At 41.8% G+C, this 20825-nt stretch overlaps 2 protein-coding genes across 2 annotated transcripts in view; one reads left to right on the top strand and one right to left on the bottom strand.

Annotated features, from left to right (window-relative positions):
- Positions 1 to 304: 304 nt before the first annotated feature.
- On the bottom strand, positions 305 to 9679 carry LOC6041066 (WD repeat-containing protein 81). The gene is made up of 5 exons (XM_038252740.1): positions 9420 to 9679; positions 9114 to 9364; positions 1404 to 6850; positions 884 to 1345; positions 305 to 821 (listed from the first exon to the last, which is right to left on the bottom strand). The coding sequence occupies exons 2-5, from the start codon at positions 9330 to 9332 to the stop codon at positions 590 to 592; spliced, it is 6360 nt and encodes a 2119-aa protein (XP_038108668.1). The 5' UTR covers positions 9333 to 9364; positions 9420 to 9679; the 3' UTR covers positions 305 to 589.
- A 5906-nt stretch (positions 9680 to 15585) lies between these two features.
- The window catches only part of LOC6041067 (putative inorganic phosphate cotransporter), a 54975-nt gene continuing 49735 nt past the window's right edge, over positions 15586 to 20825 (top strand). Inside the window, exon 1 of the mRNA XM_038255665.1 lies at positions 15586 to 16092. Coding sequence (XP_038111593.1) covers positions 15939 to 16092 — 154 coding nt within the window. The 5' untranslated portion in view covers positions 15586 to 15938. The remainder of the gene's footprint in view (positions 16093 to 20825) is intronic.

Here is a 20825-nt window from a genome sequence, read left to right as displayed (position 1 = left end):
TTTCTTGTGTAATGTCACTATTTTAGTCTAAATTTAGGTAAAATTGCATCATACAAGAGGTAAAATTCAAACTTCAAAAAATTACACCTTCCAAATTTACACAATTTTTACTGTGTATTACTTTTTCAATACTTTTTTAATAGTACTTTATCATAATTTTTTTTTTATGATTTTCGGTCAGTACGCCCACCGAAACCAGAAATTTGTTACATTCTAATACATAAGCCCCTTTCATAAATTGGTCCTGAAATGTTAATAAATTTTAGTAAAAAAATTAGATTTAACTTGAAATAAAACATCATCATTTATATGCCTTTACACTATATTTCACTTAATTCTAATACAATTTGGTATGTTTTCTCACAATATCAATAATACTCACTATGCTTGCTAGTTGTATAAGATATAAGAACAGTTTTCACTTTCTTTTGTTTAGATTCTTCTGTTAACAATAATCACACAAACATGCACGCTCAAAAGTAACCAAGGCTTAAAAGTGTAACTTGGTTTGCAAAAAAAAAAATACTTTGGAATGTTTTACTTTTTTTTCTCAAAGGGAGGGAATGTCCATGGGTTGCTCTCAAATGCTTCAACAGAGCAAACTAATGGTGCCATTGTCACCCCCAACCAGCAGCATCCGGTTCAGCGGCAGCAGCGCAAAGCTGGTCAACACGCCGCGGAACGTTTCCGAGCGGAGCTTCACATACGAGTGGGTGGTGTCCATGCTGATAGCTCCGTATACGCCGATCCGATTCGTGGGCGTTCCCACGATCAGCTCGGGCCCGTTGTTGACCAGGCAGTGGACCGGCTCCTGGCGGTTTCTGTTGGGGGAGGGGGGTTGGATGTTTGAGGATTGGTTTGTTAGGTGGTTTCGGGTACTTACTTCAAGTTGAATTGCAAGTTCCCGGTGTTTGGGTTCCAGACGCTCACGGAATAGTCCAAGCTGGTGCTAATCAGCTGACCTTCGCTGGGCGCCAGTAGCTGCAGCAGGTCGCTGTCGTTGGCCCGCCACGAGGACACGATGAAGCCGGTGCGCCCATCCAGCACGGTAATGTGTCCGGAGCTGAGTCCAACGGCTATCCAGTTGCCCGAGGGTGAGACGGCGATGGACCGGACGGAACCTACGGGGGCGTTCGAAACGCGCCACTCGTGGCAGTAGCGGAACGTCCGGGCGTCGATCATCTTGACGCAGCTGTCGGCGGTCCCGGCCAGGACCAGGCAGCTTGGCGAGGGGAACGTTTTGACCACGGACACCGGAGTGTACTTTGGCACGTCCAGCTGGCCGATTTGGGAGCCCACGAAGGGATCCCACAGGTGCACGCCGGAATCGCACGAAATGGTCAGCCTGGAAGAGGATGACATTACAGTAAGCAGAACAATAAGGATTACAAAAAAAAACTCACCTCAATGACTCCAGGAACGCCAGAGAGTGCACCGACTTCCGGTGGTTGGTGTAGGTGAATTGACAGGACGAAACTTTGCTTCCGTCACCCTCGCTCCTTAACGACCACAGCTTGACCGTTTTGTCCTTGGACGCCGAAATGAAGCTGTTTTCGTTGTCCAGCGCCAGCACAGACTTGATGGAATTGGTATGACCACAATATGATTGCAGCTTGATTTGCTTCAAATTGAACCGGTAGTCCTTGTCCGATCGGCCGATCTCGTGCTCCCAATAGGCCAACCAGTTGCCTCGCAGGTTCCGGGAGCTGTTGACTTGATCCAGACGGTACGCTACCATTCCCAGGAGTTCCTTCTGGTCTTGCTCAATTTTGTTCGAGTCCGAGCGCACCTCGATGCGGTTCCCGATGATGTTTGATCCAAACGTGTTTCCAGCGGTCAAGGACTCCAATTGTCCTTCCTCCTCGCAGAGTTCTGCGTCCAGCTTGAACCCGTCCCGTTCGTCTCGTCCGTAGTCCGGCTGTTGGTACTCGTGGCACATGTTCAAAATGAGTCCCATGTTCTTGAGCGTTTGGGACATTTCCTGCTGGCCGAGGTAGTTCAGGAAGGGCAAGAAGCTGGTGTAGGCAAGACTGGCTGAAAACACGTCCCGAATCTCCTCAAGCGCTTTAACGCGGATTGGATTTTGCGGGGCGTTATCTGCAGCTTCCGGCAGATTGAAGGCAAGCATGCTTGGGGGAGTGTAGCTGTCTAGCGGTTCCGGACCCTTCGCTCGAACCTGGCGAATCTCTTGACCGCGGACGGCCAGTTCACGGGTTCCACCCTCACGACGGATTTCAACGTAGTGGGAGTCCTCCGTTCCCGAGCTGGTTGGGCTGGAGTCCGGTTGACGGATCAGCTCGCGCAGATGATCGTTGTTCCCGAAGGCTTTCTCAAAAATCAGGAAGAATCTCTGCAGAGCAGGAACGCAGATGTGCTCACGGGTCATTTCTCGCCCAATCCGGATCGATATCACGTACAGAGTGTCGATGAGCTTCCCTGCCAAAACGGACCTCGCGAGGAACCCGCTGGGCATGACAAACTTGGTCGATTCGAGCAGCCGCACGATCGGATGAATGATCGAGCGAAGCAGAAAATCCTGAAGTTGTTCCATGACGGTGCTATCGTTGAGAAACGGGATGAGACACTTGACCAGCTGCAGCGAGCTGATCAGGGCACCTTCCAGCGATGGTGTGATCTTCTTGCGGCACAGCGCAATAAGTTCGCTTGCATGCGGGAAATACTGGAGCAGGATGAACTGATCGCCAAACAAAGCCGAGATCGAAGTCAGACATTCCAGAACTCTTTGAGCGGCGTCGTCCCCGACAACACATCCACTGGCGATGGTGAAGTAATTCAAACTCCCAACCGGTCGCTGACTGCTGGAGTGTGTTTCATTGGGCATGAGATTCTCGTGTCCAACGTAGCACAGCGTGAGCATCTTTAGCAGGTTCCGTGTGAGGTAGCGTGCCGTTAGCACTGGACCCAATCGATGTGACAACCAGATCAAACTCTCCGAACTCATCTCTGAAATACGCGTCGATCGCGTCTTCCCCGACTCCAAAGCTTTCGAGAGATTCTGCGCAGTGGTTACATTTCCGGCACCACTCTTCCCGGGAGTTTCCGGCTGCTTCTCTTCACGTGGCGTTTTAGACAAAAACTCCAGCGAATCGATGCTCTTCTTGCTGCCAATTTCGCACCCGATCGAGTTGAACTCGATGCTGCGGCGTAGTGAGGACGGGATTGGGATGGTTGGCGATTTCGGATCGTCCCGCGCGTCGGGATCCGTTGTGGTGACCGTCGCCAGGTTGAGCTGTTCGTAGCTCGGATCATCCTCCAGTGCGTCCTCGATTGCTTCCTCCGCCTGCGAGTGGTTCAACGGCAGGTCAAAGCTTCCCGTATCCCCCTTCATGTCCAAGTCATCGATGATCTTTTTCATCACCGTGTCCACCTCGGTATCGCTCAGCTCGTCACCTCCACCGACGCTGATTACCGTCGTGTACTTCTTCGGCTGAGCCGTTGACTGATCGTCGTCGAAGGTGAACATTTCCTCGTTGGTTTCATCAAGTGGGAGATTCTGGGCCAAAGTAGGAGATGACAGCGTTTTGTCCGACGCGTCCGGTGACACTAGCGTGTTGGAGATCGACATGGAGTCCGGTCCTGCGGGCACGCCATCCACACTGCTGTCGCTATTCAGCTTGAAACTGCGATAGGAGCGAGACTTTTTGAACTCTCCTACCGGCGGGTTCTCGTGGAAGTGGTACGGTTGGTTGAGATCCGCATCCTTGTAACCACCGACGGCTTCCACGAGGGGTGCGATGAAGTGCTCCAAGAAAGTTCGCAACCCAAAGCGCACGATCAACTTCAGGAGGAAGCTGTGGTGGTACAGCTTGACGGATTTGCGAGATTTGAAGGAGGAGTTGCGGGTGAACTTGAGCGATCCCTGATCGCTGTTCGAAGATTGGTGCTGAGGTTGAGTGATTTTTGTCTCGGCATCTTCCGATTCGTACAGAAGCAAGATCGGCTGGAGCAAGTGCTTCTGGGTGGCCTTCATTCCCAGCGCCGTTGCGATCGGGTCAAACAGATTCCATGCGGCCAAGATGGACGTGTCGTCCGCCTTGATCAGCTCGATGAAGTGAGGTAGCAAAAGTTCCACGATCGAGTACTGCTCCTGTCCGTAGGGTTCCAGCAAACCGTCGGTCAAGGCGACACAGCTGTTGATCTTGCATTCGGCGATGCGGCGACGGAAGTCGATCCTGATCTTGTCGATGCTGACGAACCGAGCGCAGTTTGTTCCGTCGCAGTCGAAGAAGGTGTAGAGATCCAGAAGGCTAGCGCATTCGTCAAAGTGGCTTATGCTCTTTACCGCTTGGTAGACTCGGAGATACTCCGGTGGGAAGGGAATCAGGAGGTTGGCAAGTAGTGGCTGCAGGAACTGGTGTGGTGAAGGTTGTGGCAATCCCTTTTCGGTTACGATCGCGTCCATTTCCAGAGTATCAATTCCAAGTAGCAGTTTCACTGCGTACTGAACGCAAAGCGGAAGGGCTTTGAAGTCTTTTTTGAGAAGCTTCAAACAGGATTCCAGCCTGCTGTCAAAGTCCTGCGGAAGGCAGCTTCCGAGTGGTCTCAGCTTTGCTGCCAGACAGATCTCCACGATCAAACATCCCAGAACCTTTAGATCTTTAGTGCGCACGTCAAGCAACAGTTGTTTGAACGTGTGCTTCGAGCTGACCTGCTGTTGCTGGTGGTTCTGAGACTTCAAGTTCTGCATCATTTTACGATCTTTCATCAGCGAAGCCTCGTACGTTTCCGAAAACAATCTGTTTGTGAAGGAGTTGCTCTCAAAACTAGCTTCCCGCTCGTAGCTTCCCCATATCTCCAACTCTTCATCCAGTGGCTTGTCCTTAACCGCACTCTCCGAAGAAGCCATCGAAGATTGGAATGTCTTGCTGACAAATATCCCCAAATTCTCAACGGCATTCAGTTGTGCCACCGGGTTGTAGTTCCGGGGAAGGACAAGCACGGCTGGGGGCTTGCTGGACGCTGCTTGCACGCTCATATGGTAGCTAGTTGAGCGTTCCATCGATTCCGCCTTGAAGCTGCTTGCGCTGCGCAGGTTCTGCGAGGAGTAGCGTGCATCACGCGGTGACGATGCGTACTCTGGGTAGAATCCCGTCTCGGAACCGCCACTGCCGCCCGGCTGTGAGAGATCTTCCGAGCTGCGGGTCATCCGTCTGCGGACTTCCTGATTGGTGTGAAGTCTCGGAGGAGTTTTTCCGTTCCAGACGGTAGAGAACTGCTTCGTCGGATGTGGGTTGGTGAACAGCTGGACGACACCGCGCTGGCAGAGATTCTGGTGCTTGTCGACGAGCGAGAGGCATACGTTCTTCGACTTAACGGCTGATGATCCGGTCAACTTGTAGCCGAAGGTGAGATCGATCCAGTGGTGCAGCTTTTCCGACACTACTTGGCTTTCCAGCGCTTCGCGGTGCTTTGCGACAAAGTCTTCCGGACAGGTTGCCCAGATGGGGACTTCGAGGTCGGGGAGATCTTCGTGGATACTTTTGAACACGGATGGGTCAGTGAAGAACTCCGGGATGCACTCGTCTGGGGTCCACTCCTGGAGGCGTTGGATCGACACGGGGTATTCGGCTGGGACCCAGATCGGGCGGATGTACTTGCAGAGAACCGGTTTGGGGGTTCGCCGAGCCATGTACACGTAGTAGGTGATTTCGGAAAGGACATCCGAAACGTGGTGAGGAACGGTTCCGTCCGTTCCGGACGCCGCTTGGAATGTAAGATCAAGCTGGATGTCTCCCTTGTTGAGCCGATACTTGGACTTTTTCAAGTCTCGCCAGATTTGTCCGTTTCGGGTGGAGAAATCGGTTATCCACGGCATGATGTGGTGATGTTCAGGACAACCAATTCGCCTTCCGGCGAGGTTATTCAGTATCGTGAGGTAATCAAAGTTGGACAACTGTCCGTGACACCACGCTTCGCAGTAATCTTTTAGGGAATACTTCAAATCCAAACCTCTCATCAAACGGACTTTTGTGTCTCTTGCGAGAACGTTCCGACGGGAACTTTGCTCGTCCAGGTGCCGTTGGATCTCATCGTCAAACTCGAGCAGATTTACCTCCAAGTTGGGAATGACCCGTAACCAAAGATTCTCCGTCAAGTAAATATCACCTAAGCCAATATTGCCCAAGTTAAGCCCACGATCGTGCAGCGACTTCATCAGGTTCAACAACTGATAGATGAGGAACAGTGGTTTATTGTGAGATTTCTCCAGAACCGCCGGACTGTACGTGACACAATCCAGCAGATTGTTCTCGATAAACGGATCGAAAATAACAAACAGATTCATGTTGGTTTCGATTGCGACCAGCACCGGATACAGGTTGGCGTGTCCCTGCACTCCCAACCCGCCGTAATCCGGTGCGCTGCCCAGCTCCTCGTCCACCCGTACGATCCGACAGCCGTAAGCCCGGGACAGGGACTCCCGCAGGACGTAATCGTACGGTAGCAGGGCCGCTGATATGTTGTTGCTCTCCTGTTGCTTCTTTGTACTGTTGGTTACGGTGATTGATGGCGCTCCGATGCTTCCGGACGATCCCCCACTGTCGAAACTTCCTACCTGGGCGCTTGTGAGCGAGTGATGGTTCCCGCCGGCGATCGCAGAGCTCGCTGGGCCTTGGGGCCGAGATCCGGCGTACTTCCGGTAGGCGGCCTTCCAGAGATTCTTGTGGTTGGTTTGAGCGACGTACTGCAGCAGCTGGGAGTAGTGCAGCGGATCTTCGTTGTCCGTCGGGACTGCATCGGTGCCGCTGCTGGTGCTGCTAGCCGTCGTGAGATTCGTAAGGAATTTGTTGCGTGGTAGTGGGATCACCTTGCTCGGGTGCTTCTTGTAGACCTGTGGAAGGGGATTTAGTAAGTGATGCTTTGAGAAGTTGTGTTTAAAATAACGTTGAGTTTTTAAATAAAAACTATACATGTTCCGAACCCATTGTAAACCTCTTTCACAGTTTCAGGATTCGGGCAACCATATCAGTATGGTCTAATTAAACGGACTTGTTAAAATCGTTCCTTTCCCTTTTTTTGCGCAACAGTCTTAGAGCCAATGTTGAATAGCACAATGTATAAGCTGTTGACTTGACACAACCCAAAATTGTCTTGATCCAAGGTATGTTAAATGTATGATCCCCAACTTGGCAACTAGGTCCTGAAGTAGGGTAGAGTAGTCATCAATGAGACACGGGGAACAATGATAAAATGGCTCTCATAAGTCGTAGTTTCAACCAATCAGGCTCATATTTGGGGGAAAGGTGTGTCTGCTGGATACACGTCTGCCATATAAGTGGCTTTGGTTATGGACGCTCCCTTGAAAAGTAATTCATAAATGTTTGATTCTGGGGTGTAAAAGTAAATCATGGACAAAAAATACTTTTTCGCTCGTAGGCTGCCATTTACACCAAAACTAATATTTCTTCAAATGTCTTCCGAAGTTCCATAGGGATTAAGTTGGGCTACAATGTCCTTTCATTAGATTTGGCCAAAATTTAGAATACAGCCAGAATCCAGGACTGTCTCATTGTTCCCCACTCATTTCAACCCATGGGTAACAATGAGACACTTTGATTTTTCTTCAATAAACTTTTCAAAATCGATGGAAATCTTTCAAAACATGAATTAAAAGTGATTTTTGGCATATTTATAGAGTTTAAACTTCATTTAACCAAAAATACAAAGTTATTTGGTATTAATATATGGATTTTATAAAATTTAAATACTTTTTAGTGTAACTTTTGTTATTAAAAGTTTCATGTTGGCAAAATTGCTCTAAAATGTTCAAGGCAAATCACCTGCAATGGAACAATACAAAAACATGATGTTTTGCTAGAAAAATGTTGATTTTCGTAGAGTGTCTCATTGTTCCCCAGCTGTCTCATTGTTCCTGCCAAGTGCGTCTACAATGAGACAGTTGAATAACTCTGGCTGTAGATGTCGGATCGATCTCATATTTTGGTCAATGATAGAACACATTAAAAGAAAGATAATGCAACTAAAAGCTCATTAAGACATGCTGGTGAAAAAATTAGAAAAATCATTGAAAGTTGAAAACCAAAAGTGTCTCATTGATGACTACCCTACCCTACACGTGAGCCCAAATTTTAGTGCTACAAATACAACGGTGCACAGATTAATATGATTTTTTTCTTCTCTCCCCAAGCGCCGGTAATTTTTAACGGGTGTAGGGTCACTTCACATAGACGCCCTTGCTCCCATCACGCCACTGAGGTTACGGAGCAACTAGAAATTAATAAACATGCCCCCAGCTGAACCTTCATTAGAGAAACAGGCAATCCACAATTTACAACGTCACACAATCCAAGGTAGCCCTCAAAAGTCAAGTCAGTTTGTCCAGGAAACCGTGATCATGCTAAAAACACCGTCCAGGTATCGTGGCCATAGAGGACTACCGATCTAATCAGTGTTCTGTACATCGTCATCTTCGTGCGGCGTTGCACTCGATCCGAAGTAGGCACGATTCCCAGCAAAAATACGAGTCCGGATCTCTTTGCTGGTGTCGTTGTCGGCGGTTACCAGCGATCCCAAGTACACAAATTCGCTCACCTCCACCAACTCATCATCATCCACAGCTAGAATGGTGAGACTTGGGGGGCCGACGTCCTTCGAACCCAGTTCTCTCATGTACATCGGCTTCGTCGTATTCATGCCCAGCCGTGCACGTCTTGCTTGTACCTTCAGTCGGGTGTAGACATCTTTCACCGTCATGCCCCTCGTTTCGATTTCCACGTTCCATTGATCATTTTTCGTGCTTCCAGAACATCTCGAAGTCATAACTCAACTGCACTCTCCTACAGTTTTCGCCACCAATTCGACATCTAAACAAACCGTGCCTATGTATTAGTTCGATGCAGAAGCACGTGTTTTCTGCTCTGCTAGTATTGGTAATACCAATTTCTCCATCTGAAAACATAAACATACTCGTCCCCCTGCAGAAATGGCAATCAAAATAAACATAAAGTGCTCCAACAACTCCAACAAAGACGTAAAAGAAAACCGAAGTCTTTTGTGTTACGAAACCATCTTTGTTGGCGTTGCTGAAATCGACTTCAACCTACTGAACAGTTGATGCTCGTGCCAAAACTTACGCTAACGTAGACCCGCGACCAGGCACTGCTGGGTCCTCCCTTGGGCCACTCCAGAGCCGACTGCTGGAAGTTGTACAGCAGAAAGTCCGTCCCGGGTTTGGCACCCTGCGAAATCCCACGCAGCCACTGTTTGTGGGCCAGCAGCTGAAATCGGCGCTGGCATCGCGTCTCCCGGATGTGACGCTTCGGAATGTTGAGGTCCTGGATTATTGCTTCCATTTTCTTTTGCGATTGTTGAGCAGCAGATGTTTCTACGAAAGAAGGTTCAAAGTCAGACTTGTTTGGCGATTCAACAAAGAAACGCACCGATAACAAACGAAAAAGAGAAAATGTGGCTTCTTTCTAGTGGTGGCGAATCGAGGACAGTCGGACGGGGTGAAAGCCCGCTAGAAAGAATTCATCGCAGCTCTCGAAACTGGCCACGTCGAACCGAACGAGCACCCCGTCGGACACGGAACGCAAAGCAACAACCTAGAGACAGCACTTTAGAAACGAAAAAATCACTTAAATTAAGGGAAAACACGATTTTTGCACTGGCTCCAGAAAATTTTGCTGACAGAAAGAAAAAAGTATTGCACAAATTTGACGTTTTATGGAGAGCGTGCAAATGTATGGAAGTGTAAAGTTTGTTTACGCTGCCCTCACGCACACCGATGGTGTTACGTACGCGAACAGCTGATCGGGGCTCATCGACCAAAGTGAGGTGGCGGGAAAATGTTATGCATTATTGTGATTAAATGTTAGGCAGTTTGAGCCGACAGTGTATAATTTCAATTTGCCTATTTACCTCATCGAGGAAATAAATGTTAACAACAATAAATAATCGAATCATGAAACACTCAATACACCACCATTATAGTCACCATCTTGGATTTAAAAGTTCTAAGTCACTTTAGCGTGTATCAAAAAAATTTCCGTACAGCCCTGTACGGAATCATTATTCGCTATTATAATCCCTAAATTTTTAATAAAGTGCCAACTTTAATATATCAATCGACGCGGGAAAATGTCCTCATTATACGACCCTTACATTGATTTTCCAAAAAAATGTAATAAAAAAAATGTCAAAAATAATTTACTAATAAAAGTCTTAAATTCAGGCCAAAAAATTGTCCGTACACCTCGTTAATCTACTAGGTTTGATTGAATTTTGATAAATCAATTAATTAAATGTTGTTATTTTGTCATTTTAAAGTGCCTCCAACACACTTGAAGCGTTTTTAAACTTTTGATTTACTACAAAACTGCATGAAAATAATTACAGTGATATTTTTGTTTAAATTAAAAAGAATTTAGCTATAAAATTGTTTAAAATATTTTAAATTTCATATATTTTAGCTGTTTTACCAATAAAATACAAATCAAACCTTCAGACTCAGAGCAGAAACTTGCTAGAGAAACCACAAAAGATCTGGGGTCGTTAATGTGAATGGTTTGCTTTGATTTTTATGCTTTAAAAAAAATCAGTTTTAAACATATATATTTTTCACATTATGAATAAGAATATTTTTAGAATTTCAAAAAATGCAAGGCTTGACGAAGTAAAAATTAAAGCGAAACAAAATTTTTGGCGGTAGGTAACATCAAACATTTTCAAAACATTTCTAAATCAACCCAAACATGCTAAAAATTATTATAAACGCAAGGAAGTGCAATTTAATTTGGTTCGAGCTGATTGCACCAAAATTTATATTGATTTTTTTATGTTTTTCGAAAAAAAATTGTTTTGTTCCCTGATTTTTTGGGCCAACTATGACTGATGACCATTTTCGTCAATTTTCGCAAAACCACCTATTCCAACAAATCTAAACTCCCCGTCATTTCAATTGATTTTAGCTGCCTTATACCCAAAAGAATGGTGATAAGTTGTCCTTTAAAGAGCAATTCCTGCTTAAATCAGGATTTTTTTCTGGTACTTTTGTAATCGACCTTCTTCCTTTTCAATGAAACGTTTTAGACATTTTATCCTAGGCTTATATAATACGTTTTTATCAGCCCGGGAGCATGTTGACAGCTCCCATACAAACTGAGCGTACCCCTTTTTGAGGGCCCAGTGGGCCTAAGATGGCGGCCGTTGATATTATCTAGCCAAACATCTGAAAATGGCAAATAGTTTAAATAAATATATTTTTTGCCTTGTTTCGGTTTTAAACGACAAAAAAAGCATTCTGGAATCATTTTCTTGAAAAAAATGTTTAGAGATGCGTCACGTTAAAATATTAGTCTTGAAAAGTTGGAGGGAGCGTACTGCAAAAGTCGTCACGAAAAAAAAGTTTCCCATGCAAATTTTGAGTTGCGTATTTAATGGTCAGAATCCGACGAGGCCCACTTGCCATCTGTCGGTGGATACGCGCAACTCACGAAAACTGTCATGTTAGGAGACGGCTGATTTTTATGTATATGAAGCCAGTTGCACTCGAAAATTACATTTGAAAAGGGCGTAAGTTATTCAAATATTTTTTTGTAATTTGTAATTTAAACATGACTGTAACTAAAACCCGTTGCATTGTATCAAAAAGTGTACAAAAACAAATTTGTAGGAAATTGGACGGCTTTTGTTAAAAAAATTACACGCCACTTTTACGAGATTATTTGATTAAATGTTTAAAAGTAAAATTTTAAGGTGATGTCACGATTTTTTTTTCGATCAAAATGTTTGAGGAAATATCCTAAGATGTTACAAAAAGGCTCACGAAAAATGCAGGATGGTTATCTCTCCTAAAAAATACAAAAATCATATACTAAAACTGTTTTTTTGAAAAGTGGTATAAACGTTGAAATTTTCAAAAACCGATAGTGGGAATCTATTTCCCAGACAATTTTACAAAAAAGTCTCCATATTGACCATTGGCCTATGTCCAAGCCTTGTAAAGATACAGCGGTTTTAAAAATAAAAATGATGAAAAAATAGTTTTTTTTTGGTTTTTGCCAATTTCTATATGACAACTTGATTTTTCAGTCTCGAAGATATTTTTACCGGAAAGCTCGTCCAATTTCCCGTAAGTTTACCTTTGACAACTTTTCAATTCGACTAGTTTTAATATTTATGTAAGCTTATTGACTATCCAGGTTTCTACCGCACTGAAAAAAAATCTATATTTAGTTATGAGCAATGTTATCAAGCTTATATCTGCAAGCCCATGCTTCCAATTAAAATGTTCTTCGAGGCAAACTTATGGGAAATCGGACGAGCTTTCCGGTAAAAATATTTTCGAGACTGAAAAATCAAGTCTGTCATATTGAAATTGCCAAAAACCACCAAAAAACTATTTTTTCATCATTTCTATTTTTTAAACCGCTGTTTCTGGATGGGACTAGACTACGTTTTCCACTTTTCCTCCAACGAAACCGACTACTTTATCGACATCATTTTGCTGGGCGAGATAGGACGCTGTCTATTTTTAGACGATGACTCAGCACTTTTCCACTTTTGCACTTAAAAAACCAGATGGCAGCACGATGTAACGCCACGTCCCTATAGAGTAGCGTGGTTCACGTTTCTATGAAAAAGACAAAAGTTGTTATTTTGTCTTGCATCAACCGGAATTTCGTTCTTTTATGTCCCCAGAAGCACTCCTGAAAATTTGAGCCCATTTGGTAAGGTCTAGGAGCTCCAGTTTTAATTTGAAATTTATATGGGATTTTGATTTATTTTCCATGGGAAACTATCTTTTACATTGTATTAGGATTTTTATAAATCGATGAAATGCCTTGATTCTTATAGTAGGAGATAGGTTTGAACTGGGAACAACTTTGTAGAACATACCAACATGCTAGGAAGTGACCCTTTAAAGATACAGATACTTTTAGATGGTGGCTGGCCCCTTCAAAAGCCACCATCTAAAAGTATCTGTATATTTAAAGGGTCACTTCCTAGCATGTTGGTATGTTCTACAAAGTTGTTCCCCAGTTCAAAACCTATCTCCTACTATAAGAATCAAGGCATTTCATCGATTTATAAAAAAAATCCTAATACAATGTAAAAAAAGATAGTTTCCCATGGAAAATAAATCAAAATCCCATATAAATTTCAAATTAAAACTGGAGCTCCTAGACCTTACCAAATGGGCTCAAATTTTCAGGAGTGCTTCTGGGGACATAAAAGAACGAAATTCCGGTTGATGCAAGACAAAATAACAACTTTTGTCTTTTTCATAGAAACGTGAACCACGCTACTATAGAGTTATCTACGTGCGCATGTATTGCGTGTTTGTACACGAAGGGTTTTTAGGTTAAAATTTGTACCCGCCAGCAAAAACAAATGGTAAGCTAGTGTGCGTGTTATTGGGCTTAGATAGGTCTATAGAACTATCTAAGCCTACTCTCACGCACACTAGCACACCATTTGTTTTGCTGACGGATACAAAATTTAACCTCAATCTTTTTCGTGTACGTACACGCAATACATGCGTACGTAGATTACGTATTGGGTTGAGTTAGAGCAATATGTGTTCGAACAACAACACAATTCTGATGGGACATTGTATTTCCACCAAGGGTCCTGATTAGAGAACCTTCAAAGAGAAATGACATGGCACTCAAACACAACAAAACTCGCTCTCCCGTCTCTTTCCCACTCATGTGCTTTTAAACGAAGGAACTCAATTTTGACAAGCAATTCAAGCGCTGCACTGAGTGACGACGCTTCTCTCTCAGGATCTCTAATTCCTACCGTTTGTCACTTCCAAACCAATCGCTACCGAACACTCTATCTTTGCTCCCCCTCTCATTCCAATCGGGTAGAGAACCTGAGAGAGAAGCGTCGTCCCTCAGTGCAGTGCTTAAATTACTTGCCAAAATTGAGTTCCTTCGTTTAAAAGCAGATGAGCGGGAAAGAGACGGGAGAGCGAGTTTTGTTGTGTTTGAATGCCATGTCATTTCTCTTTGAAGGTTTTCTAGTTCAGAGAGATTGATTTCGTAAAGTCGCTCAAAGTTGACTGAGAATAGTTAGCGATCGAAGCTTCAATCATTTAAGAAATTGCTTAAAAACAATGATAAAAATAATATTTTGCAGTTTTGTTGTTTACAGAAGATCAAAGACACATGTGGCAGCAATTTATACCATACCAAATTCTAATTGGCGGCTAACTGTGGTAGTGCAGGCAAAATGAGCACCGTGCTAGTATTTTTTTGGCTCTCTCCTCTCTGAGCATATTTGGTTATAACTCAGGTTGACGGACGGAGTAGGAAAAGAATTCACGAAGTAGGGGAACTATACTCTGTTTCAGCCTATTTCTATTATCGGCCTATCATCACATTGATCATGAATTACAGCTTTCATGAAGTGTTTTTGACTGTTCCAAATCAATAAATAGCTCAAATAAAAGTGAGCAAGTGACTCTCCATTGTTGATACATCTGAAAATATTGATTTAATAGAGGAAAACGGCAAAAGTGATGAGAATTGGTCGAACGGCTTAGAGTGATTAAAACGGGTATTTTTCCCCTATTTGTTTCGCTGAGTGAAGCGATCGAGTAAGCCACTGGCCGCCAGCCTGTGGTGTTCGCTCGCGAATGGTTGCGCGCTCCGGGCGGTAAAGATTCGTTCGGTGATGAGTGAGTGATTTCTGATCTTTGAACTGGAAATCAGGACCCTTGATTCCCACGAATGCTCTGGATGCTATTTATCGTGGTTATAGCGCCACAACTCGCTTTCTGTAACAGTATTCCTGATTCCAGTTCAAGTTTACCAAGTCGTCCTGGCTTTTTGGCTAGCATTTTTGCTTCGCAATACAAAGGACGGGGGATCAAACCCCGCCTCGAGCATCTTTGATTTTTCGTTCATATATATCATTTAAAATTTCTGTGTACTTAACTTTCTCGTTGGGAGCAGATGGGAATCGAACCCAGAACCATTCGATTACAAAGCGAACACCATCATCAGTCAGCCGCGACCGCTCCTCGATTCCAAGATATTATTTTTTGAAAGTCCGGGTTTTTCAATGCGACACGCGAAAAAACGGGGAAATGGCGAAATCGGCAAAAATATTGCTTTTTTCACTAAAACTGCGATAACTTCAAAATTTCAGCGATGGCCTTCACATGTTTTGGTTCCATGAGTTTATTAAAATTTAGCTTAATTTCCTTCGAAATTTTAAAATATATTCCATCTTTGTCGGGAGATCATATAGTCGTCAGCAAATGTGCGGACGAACGATAACTCACTTTCCTTCTTCCTTATCTTTCGGCGTTGAAACGTTGAAGCTCCCTGTATTTATGGCTCCGATGTGAACATATTACAAGGTAAAATCCAGCAAGGTTGAACTTGATGAAAACAGCGATTTTGTTGGTAAAGTTCCACTCAACGCAATAATCAGACTAGCATTCTTTCTTCGTGACTTGTAACTTGCTGTCGTTATCAGCTTCATTTTTTGTGACTAAAAAGAAAGTTCTAATCGGGTCACGCTTATCTCATTGTCCAGAACTTCTGTTCAAACGATCACTCTTGTTGAGCTTTAATCGATCAGTGTTTCTACAGTGGCAGTACCAACCGAGCTGTTGTCACCCTCGGAGTATCGCATTTCACTTAACCAGGTTAGCAGTGCAACATTGTTTTCTACAAATCACTGTGTGATAGTTGTAATATTTACTTCGCTGATGGAATGGTAACGCTGAAGCCATGAGAAACTTCGTCGTAGTGCCGGGCCCGAGATACAATCTAAAAATAATCACTGCTATCAACTAGCGTCAGTTTATCTACAAGTGAAGCCTATCATGAGGCGGGTGTGATCGCGTAGAAAGTTACGTTCTAGATATAAGAGCAATTAGTTGCAGCTGGTGCACCTTTCGATCCGGTAGTGGCCGAAGTAGAGTAGAGAGTGAAGTGATGATCCAGAACCAAGATGAAAGTGAGCCCCTGTTGGCGAAGGGCACGTACGGAAGTATCGAACCGTCACCGCTTCCGGGACCGTCGGAGTGGACTTTGTACGGTGATAGTTCCGGGAAGAAGCGTAGTGAGTGGTGCGATCGACTGTCGAAAGGTATGGTGAACACATCTAATTTCGGAGTTTTTATACCATAGATTTTGTTCAAAATAGGTATATTACTATTTATTACTGTTATTGTTTTATTCTCTCAATGACAAACTGAGTTCGAGTGATTCGTTGAAACACATTGAATTTTTCTTACCTCCCATATTATAACAGCGGCTTTGACTCGCGAAACGGTTGTCCGACGAGACTCTAATTGATACATAAATTAAATAAGTTTTACCGGTCGATCGCCGTAGGGAAGAAGAACTCCGCAAGATTTCGAGCCAATAAACGTCCGCGATGTGTTTGTTTATGCTGAGAGAATATCAATGGCCCCGTTTTGTTGTAGTATGGTTGTTCTGTCACGTGACATGCCATAATGGCGGGCGCTCAGCCATAAAGCATGCGCGCAGGCTCGTGAGTCAACTGTAATTTCCCGTAATGCTGCGACGTGTCTTCCTCTAATTGCCCGGCATCTAACAACTTCCATAGCTCAGTGAACTGTTCGATAACCTCTCAATATTCCGCAAACGTTTGATCTTGAAATTCTGCTCAGCAAATCGGCGGCGATAAAACAAACTGTTTATCTTCCTTTTGATAGTCACTCAACTGTGTTGGATGAGTTATGGCACGGTTGTTTATGTGGATGACGACGATGAGTTCATAAAAATGCCAACGGCCTGCGCGACACGATTTCGATTCGGAAGTGCGTACCTGCCAGTCCATACCTGCAGTTTGGCGGCAGTCAGGTTCGCCTTAAAATTACACTGTGGACAAGCTGTTTTAACATAAACATTGAAACATATTTGTAATGGCATTATTTTAAAATTAAAATTTTTGTTCTAGGTGAGATGAAAAAATGACCTCTCTGGGTCGAAAAGTAAATAGAACTCTCCATAAAATGACTTGTATCAAGATTTTAGACAGTTGAATACGGGAAATGGCAACGTTTTGCCTTCCTCACATTACTGAGGAATGGCTATAAAATCACTCGAAAAATGAACTTCTTAATTTGACAACCTAGACCCACCTTCACGTATACATATCGACTCAGAATCATGTTCTGAGCAAATGTCTGTGTGGATGTGTGTAGGTGGGTGGACAACAAAATTGTCACTCGATTATCTCCGGACTGGATGAACGGATTTTGATCGTATTAGTCTCATTCGATCCGTCTTGGGGTCTCATAGGTCTCTATTTAAAATCAGCAAGTTTAGCAAAGTACTTCAAATGTTATGCTGAAAAAACGATTTTGGCGTATGTTCGGAAGATTGTAAAAAGGGTGGTTTTTGCAAGAAAACCTATCATGTTATACATTTCCAATGAGCCCAACACATTAAAGATCTGACAACCTTATCAAAAGTTATTAGCACTTAAGTGTTATTTATACTCTTTTTGAAGGCCGGATCTCAGATATTTCAATGAAAATGATTTTTTCGACCTGTTGTAAGTTAGATAATCAAAAGATCTTAATAAAAAAAGATAATCAAAGGATCTGACAACCCTATCAAAAGTTATTAGCACTTAAGTGTTATTTATACACTTTTTCGATGCCGGATCTCGGATATTTCAATGAAATGATTTCCGGGTTTATCATGCGACCTGTCGTTAGTTAGATAATCGAAAGACCTTTCAAATGAGCCTAAAAAATTGAGGATCTGTTAGCCCTATCAAGAGTTATCAGCACTTAAGTGTTATTTATACACTTTTTGGAGGCCGGATTTCAGATATTGTGATAGAAAAATTGTCTGAATCTTTCATGTGAACTATCGTTGGAAAGGTTTTTTATCAGACCTTGCTGATGAGCTAGAAATATTGAAGGTCTGCGAACCCTATCAAAAGAAATGAGAGATAAAGTTGATTTGTTAGACATGTTAAGAGGGAATGATGCTATTTTCACTGAATGTATTGACTTTATGGATTTGAGGAAGGCAACAACCACCTAAAGGTGGATTAAGTAACGTTTTTAAAACTATTTTTACCTTTTTATAATAAAACGTACTTTTTTTCGGAAATTTCAGTATGCCATCACATCGGGCGTCCAATTTTACACAAAAGTCCCTTTGAAATCCGGTTTCTATCGCTTCGAGCTACAAATCACTGAAAAACGTGTATTAGTGTAAATCATGCAAATTGAAAGGAATCGTACCGCTCTAAGGTTACGAGATATCGAAATATGGACCTCGGATTCGTTATCATATATCCTTTAGGTTATTGCAAATTGTATATCAACCGTTAAAAAAGGATCACGCCTTTTTGAAATGTTAGTCTTGATTAGAAAATTTTGAAAATAATATTTTCGAAATGATCGGAATGTTTCAAATTTTAACATTGTAAATCGGACCATTAGTTGCTGAGTTATCGACATTAGAAAATGATAGGTTGTTTGGGTGAGACTTAGCAAACATCAATTTCCTGTTTTTAAACCTTTGCATGGCAATATCTAAGCAACTAAGGTTCGTATCAGAGCAATTCTCTACGAAATCGGTCTTTTTTCTTCAATTTTAATTTTGGTATTTTTTAATCCGACTGAAACTTTTTTGGTGCCTTCGGTATGCCCAAAGAAGCCATTTTGCATCATTAGTTTGTCCATATAATTTTCCATACAAATTTCGCAGCTGTCCATACAAAAATGATGTATGAAAATTCAAAAATCTGTATCTTTTGAAGAAATTTTTTGATCGATTTGGTGTCTTCGGCAAAGTTGTAGGTATGGATACGGACTACACTGGAAAAAAAAGATACACGGTGAAAAAAATTTGGTGATTTTTTTATTTAACTTTTCATCACTGAAATTTGATTTGCAAAAAACAATATTTTTAAATTTTTTAATTTTTTGATATGTTTTAGAGGACATAAAATGCCAACTTTTCAGAAATTTCCAGGTTGTGCAAAAAATCATTGACCGAGTTATGAATTTTTTAATCAATACTGATTTTTTCAAAAAATCGAAATATTGGTCGCAAAATTTTTTCAACTTCATATTTCGATGTAAAATCAAATTTGCAATCAAAAAGTACTTTAGTAAAATTTTGATAAAGTGCACCGTTTTCAAGTTAAATCCATATTTAGGTGACTTTTTTGAAAATAGCCGCAGTTTTTCATTTTTTTCAATTAGTGCACATGTTTGCACACTTTTGAAAAAAATATTTTTGAAAAGCTGAGAAAATTCTCTATATTTTGCTTCTTCGGACTTTGTTGATACGACCTTTAGTTGCTGAGATATTGCAATGCAAAGGTTTAAAAACAGGAAAATTGATCTTGTCTAAGTCTCACCCAAACAGCTCACCATTTTTTAATGTCGATATCTCAGCAACTAATGGTCCGATTTTCAATGTTAATATATGAAACATTTGTGAAATTTTCCGATCTTTTCGAAAACATTATTTTCAAAATTTTCAAATCAAGACCAACATTTTAAAAGGGCGTAATATTGAATGTTTGGCCCTTTTGAAATGTTAGTCTTGATTTGAAAATTTTGAAAATAATGTTTTCGAAAAGATCGGAAAATTTCACAAATGTTTCATATATTAACATCGAAAATCGGACCATTAGTTGCTGAGATATCGACATTAAAAAATGGTGGGCTGTTTGGGTGAGACTTAGACAACATCAATTTTCCTGTTTTTAAACCTTTGCATTGCAATATCTCAGCAACTAAAGGTCGTATCAACAAAGTCCGAAGTAGCAAAATATAGAGAATTTTCTCTTCTTTTCAAAAATATTTTTTTCAAAAGTGTGTAAACATGTGCACTAATTTTGAAAAATTAAAAACTGCGACTATTTTCAAAAAAGTTACATAAAAATGGCTATAACTTGAAAACGGTGCACTTTATCAAAATTTCACTACAGTACTTTTTGATTGCAAATTCAATTTTACATCGAAAAATGAAGTTGAAAAATTTTTTCGACCAAAATTTCGATTTTTTAAAAAAATCAGTATTGATTAAAAAATTCATAACTCGGTCAATGATTTTTTGCACAACCTGGAAATTTCTGAAACGTTGGCATTTTATGTCCTCTAAAACATATCAAAAAATAAAAAAAATTAAAAATAGTGTTTTTTTGCAAATCAAGTTTTAGTGATAAAAAGTTAAATAAAAAAATCACCAATTTTTTTTACTGTGTATCATTTTTTTCCAGTGTAGTCCGTGTCCATACCTACAACTTTGCCGAAGATACCAAATCGATCAAAAAATTCATTCAAAAGATACAGATTTTTGAATTTTCATACATCATTTTTGTATGGACAGCTGCGAAATTTGTATGGAAAATTATATGGACAAACTAATGATGCAAAATGGCTTCTTTGGGCATACCGAAGGCACCAAAAAAGTTTCAGTCGGATTAAAAAATACAAAAAAAATCGAATGACCGAAATCCCAGAGAACTGCTCATCAACAAAGTTCAAAAAAGCAAAATATTGAGAATTTTCTCAGCTATTCAAAAATATTTTTTTCAAAAGTGGGAAAACATGTGCACTAATTGAAAAAAATAATAAACTGCGACTATTTTTAAAAAAGTTACCTAAGAATGGCTATAACTTGAAAATGGTGCACTTTATTCTTATTTCACTAGAGTACTTCTTGATTTCAAATTTTATTTAACATCGAAAAATGAGGTTAAAAAATTTTTGTGACCAATATTTCGACATTTCGATCTGTAATGATTCAAACATTCATTACTCGGTCAAAGATTTTTTGCACAACCTGGAAATTTCTGAAAAAATTGCATTTGATGTC

Source organism: Culex quinquefasciatus, chromosome 2 (assembly GCF_015732765.1).
Source record: "Culex quinquefasciatus strain JHB chromosome 2, VPISU_Cqui_1.0_pri_paternal, whole genome shotgun sequence".
Taxonomy (NCBI): Eukaryota; Metazoa; Arthropoda; class Insecta; order Diptera; family Culicidae; genus Culex; species Culex quinquefasciatus.
Note: the sequence above shows the minus strand (reverse complement) of the source record. Positions and strands in the feature narration are given on the sequence as shown.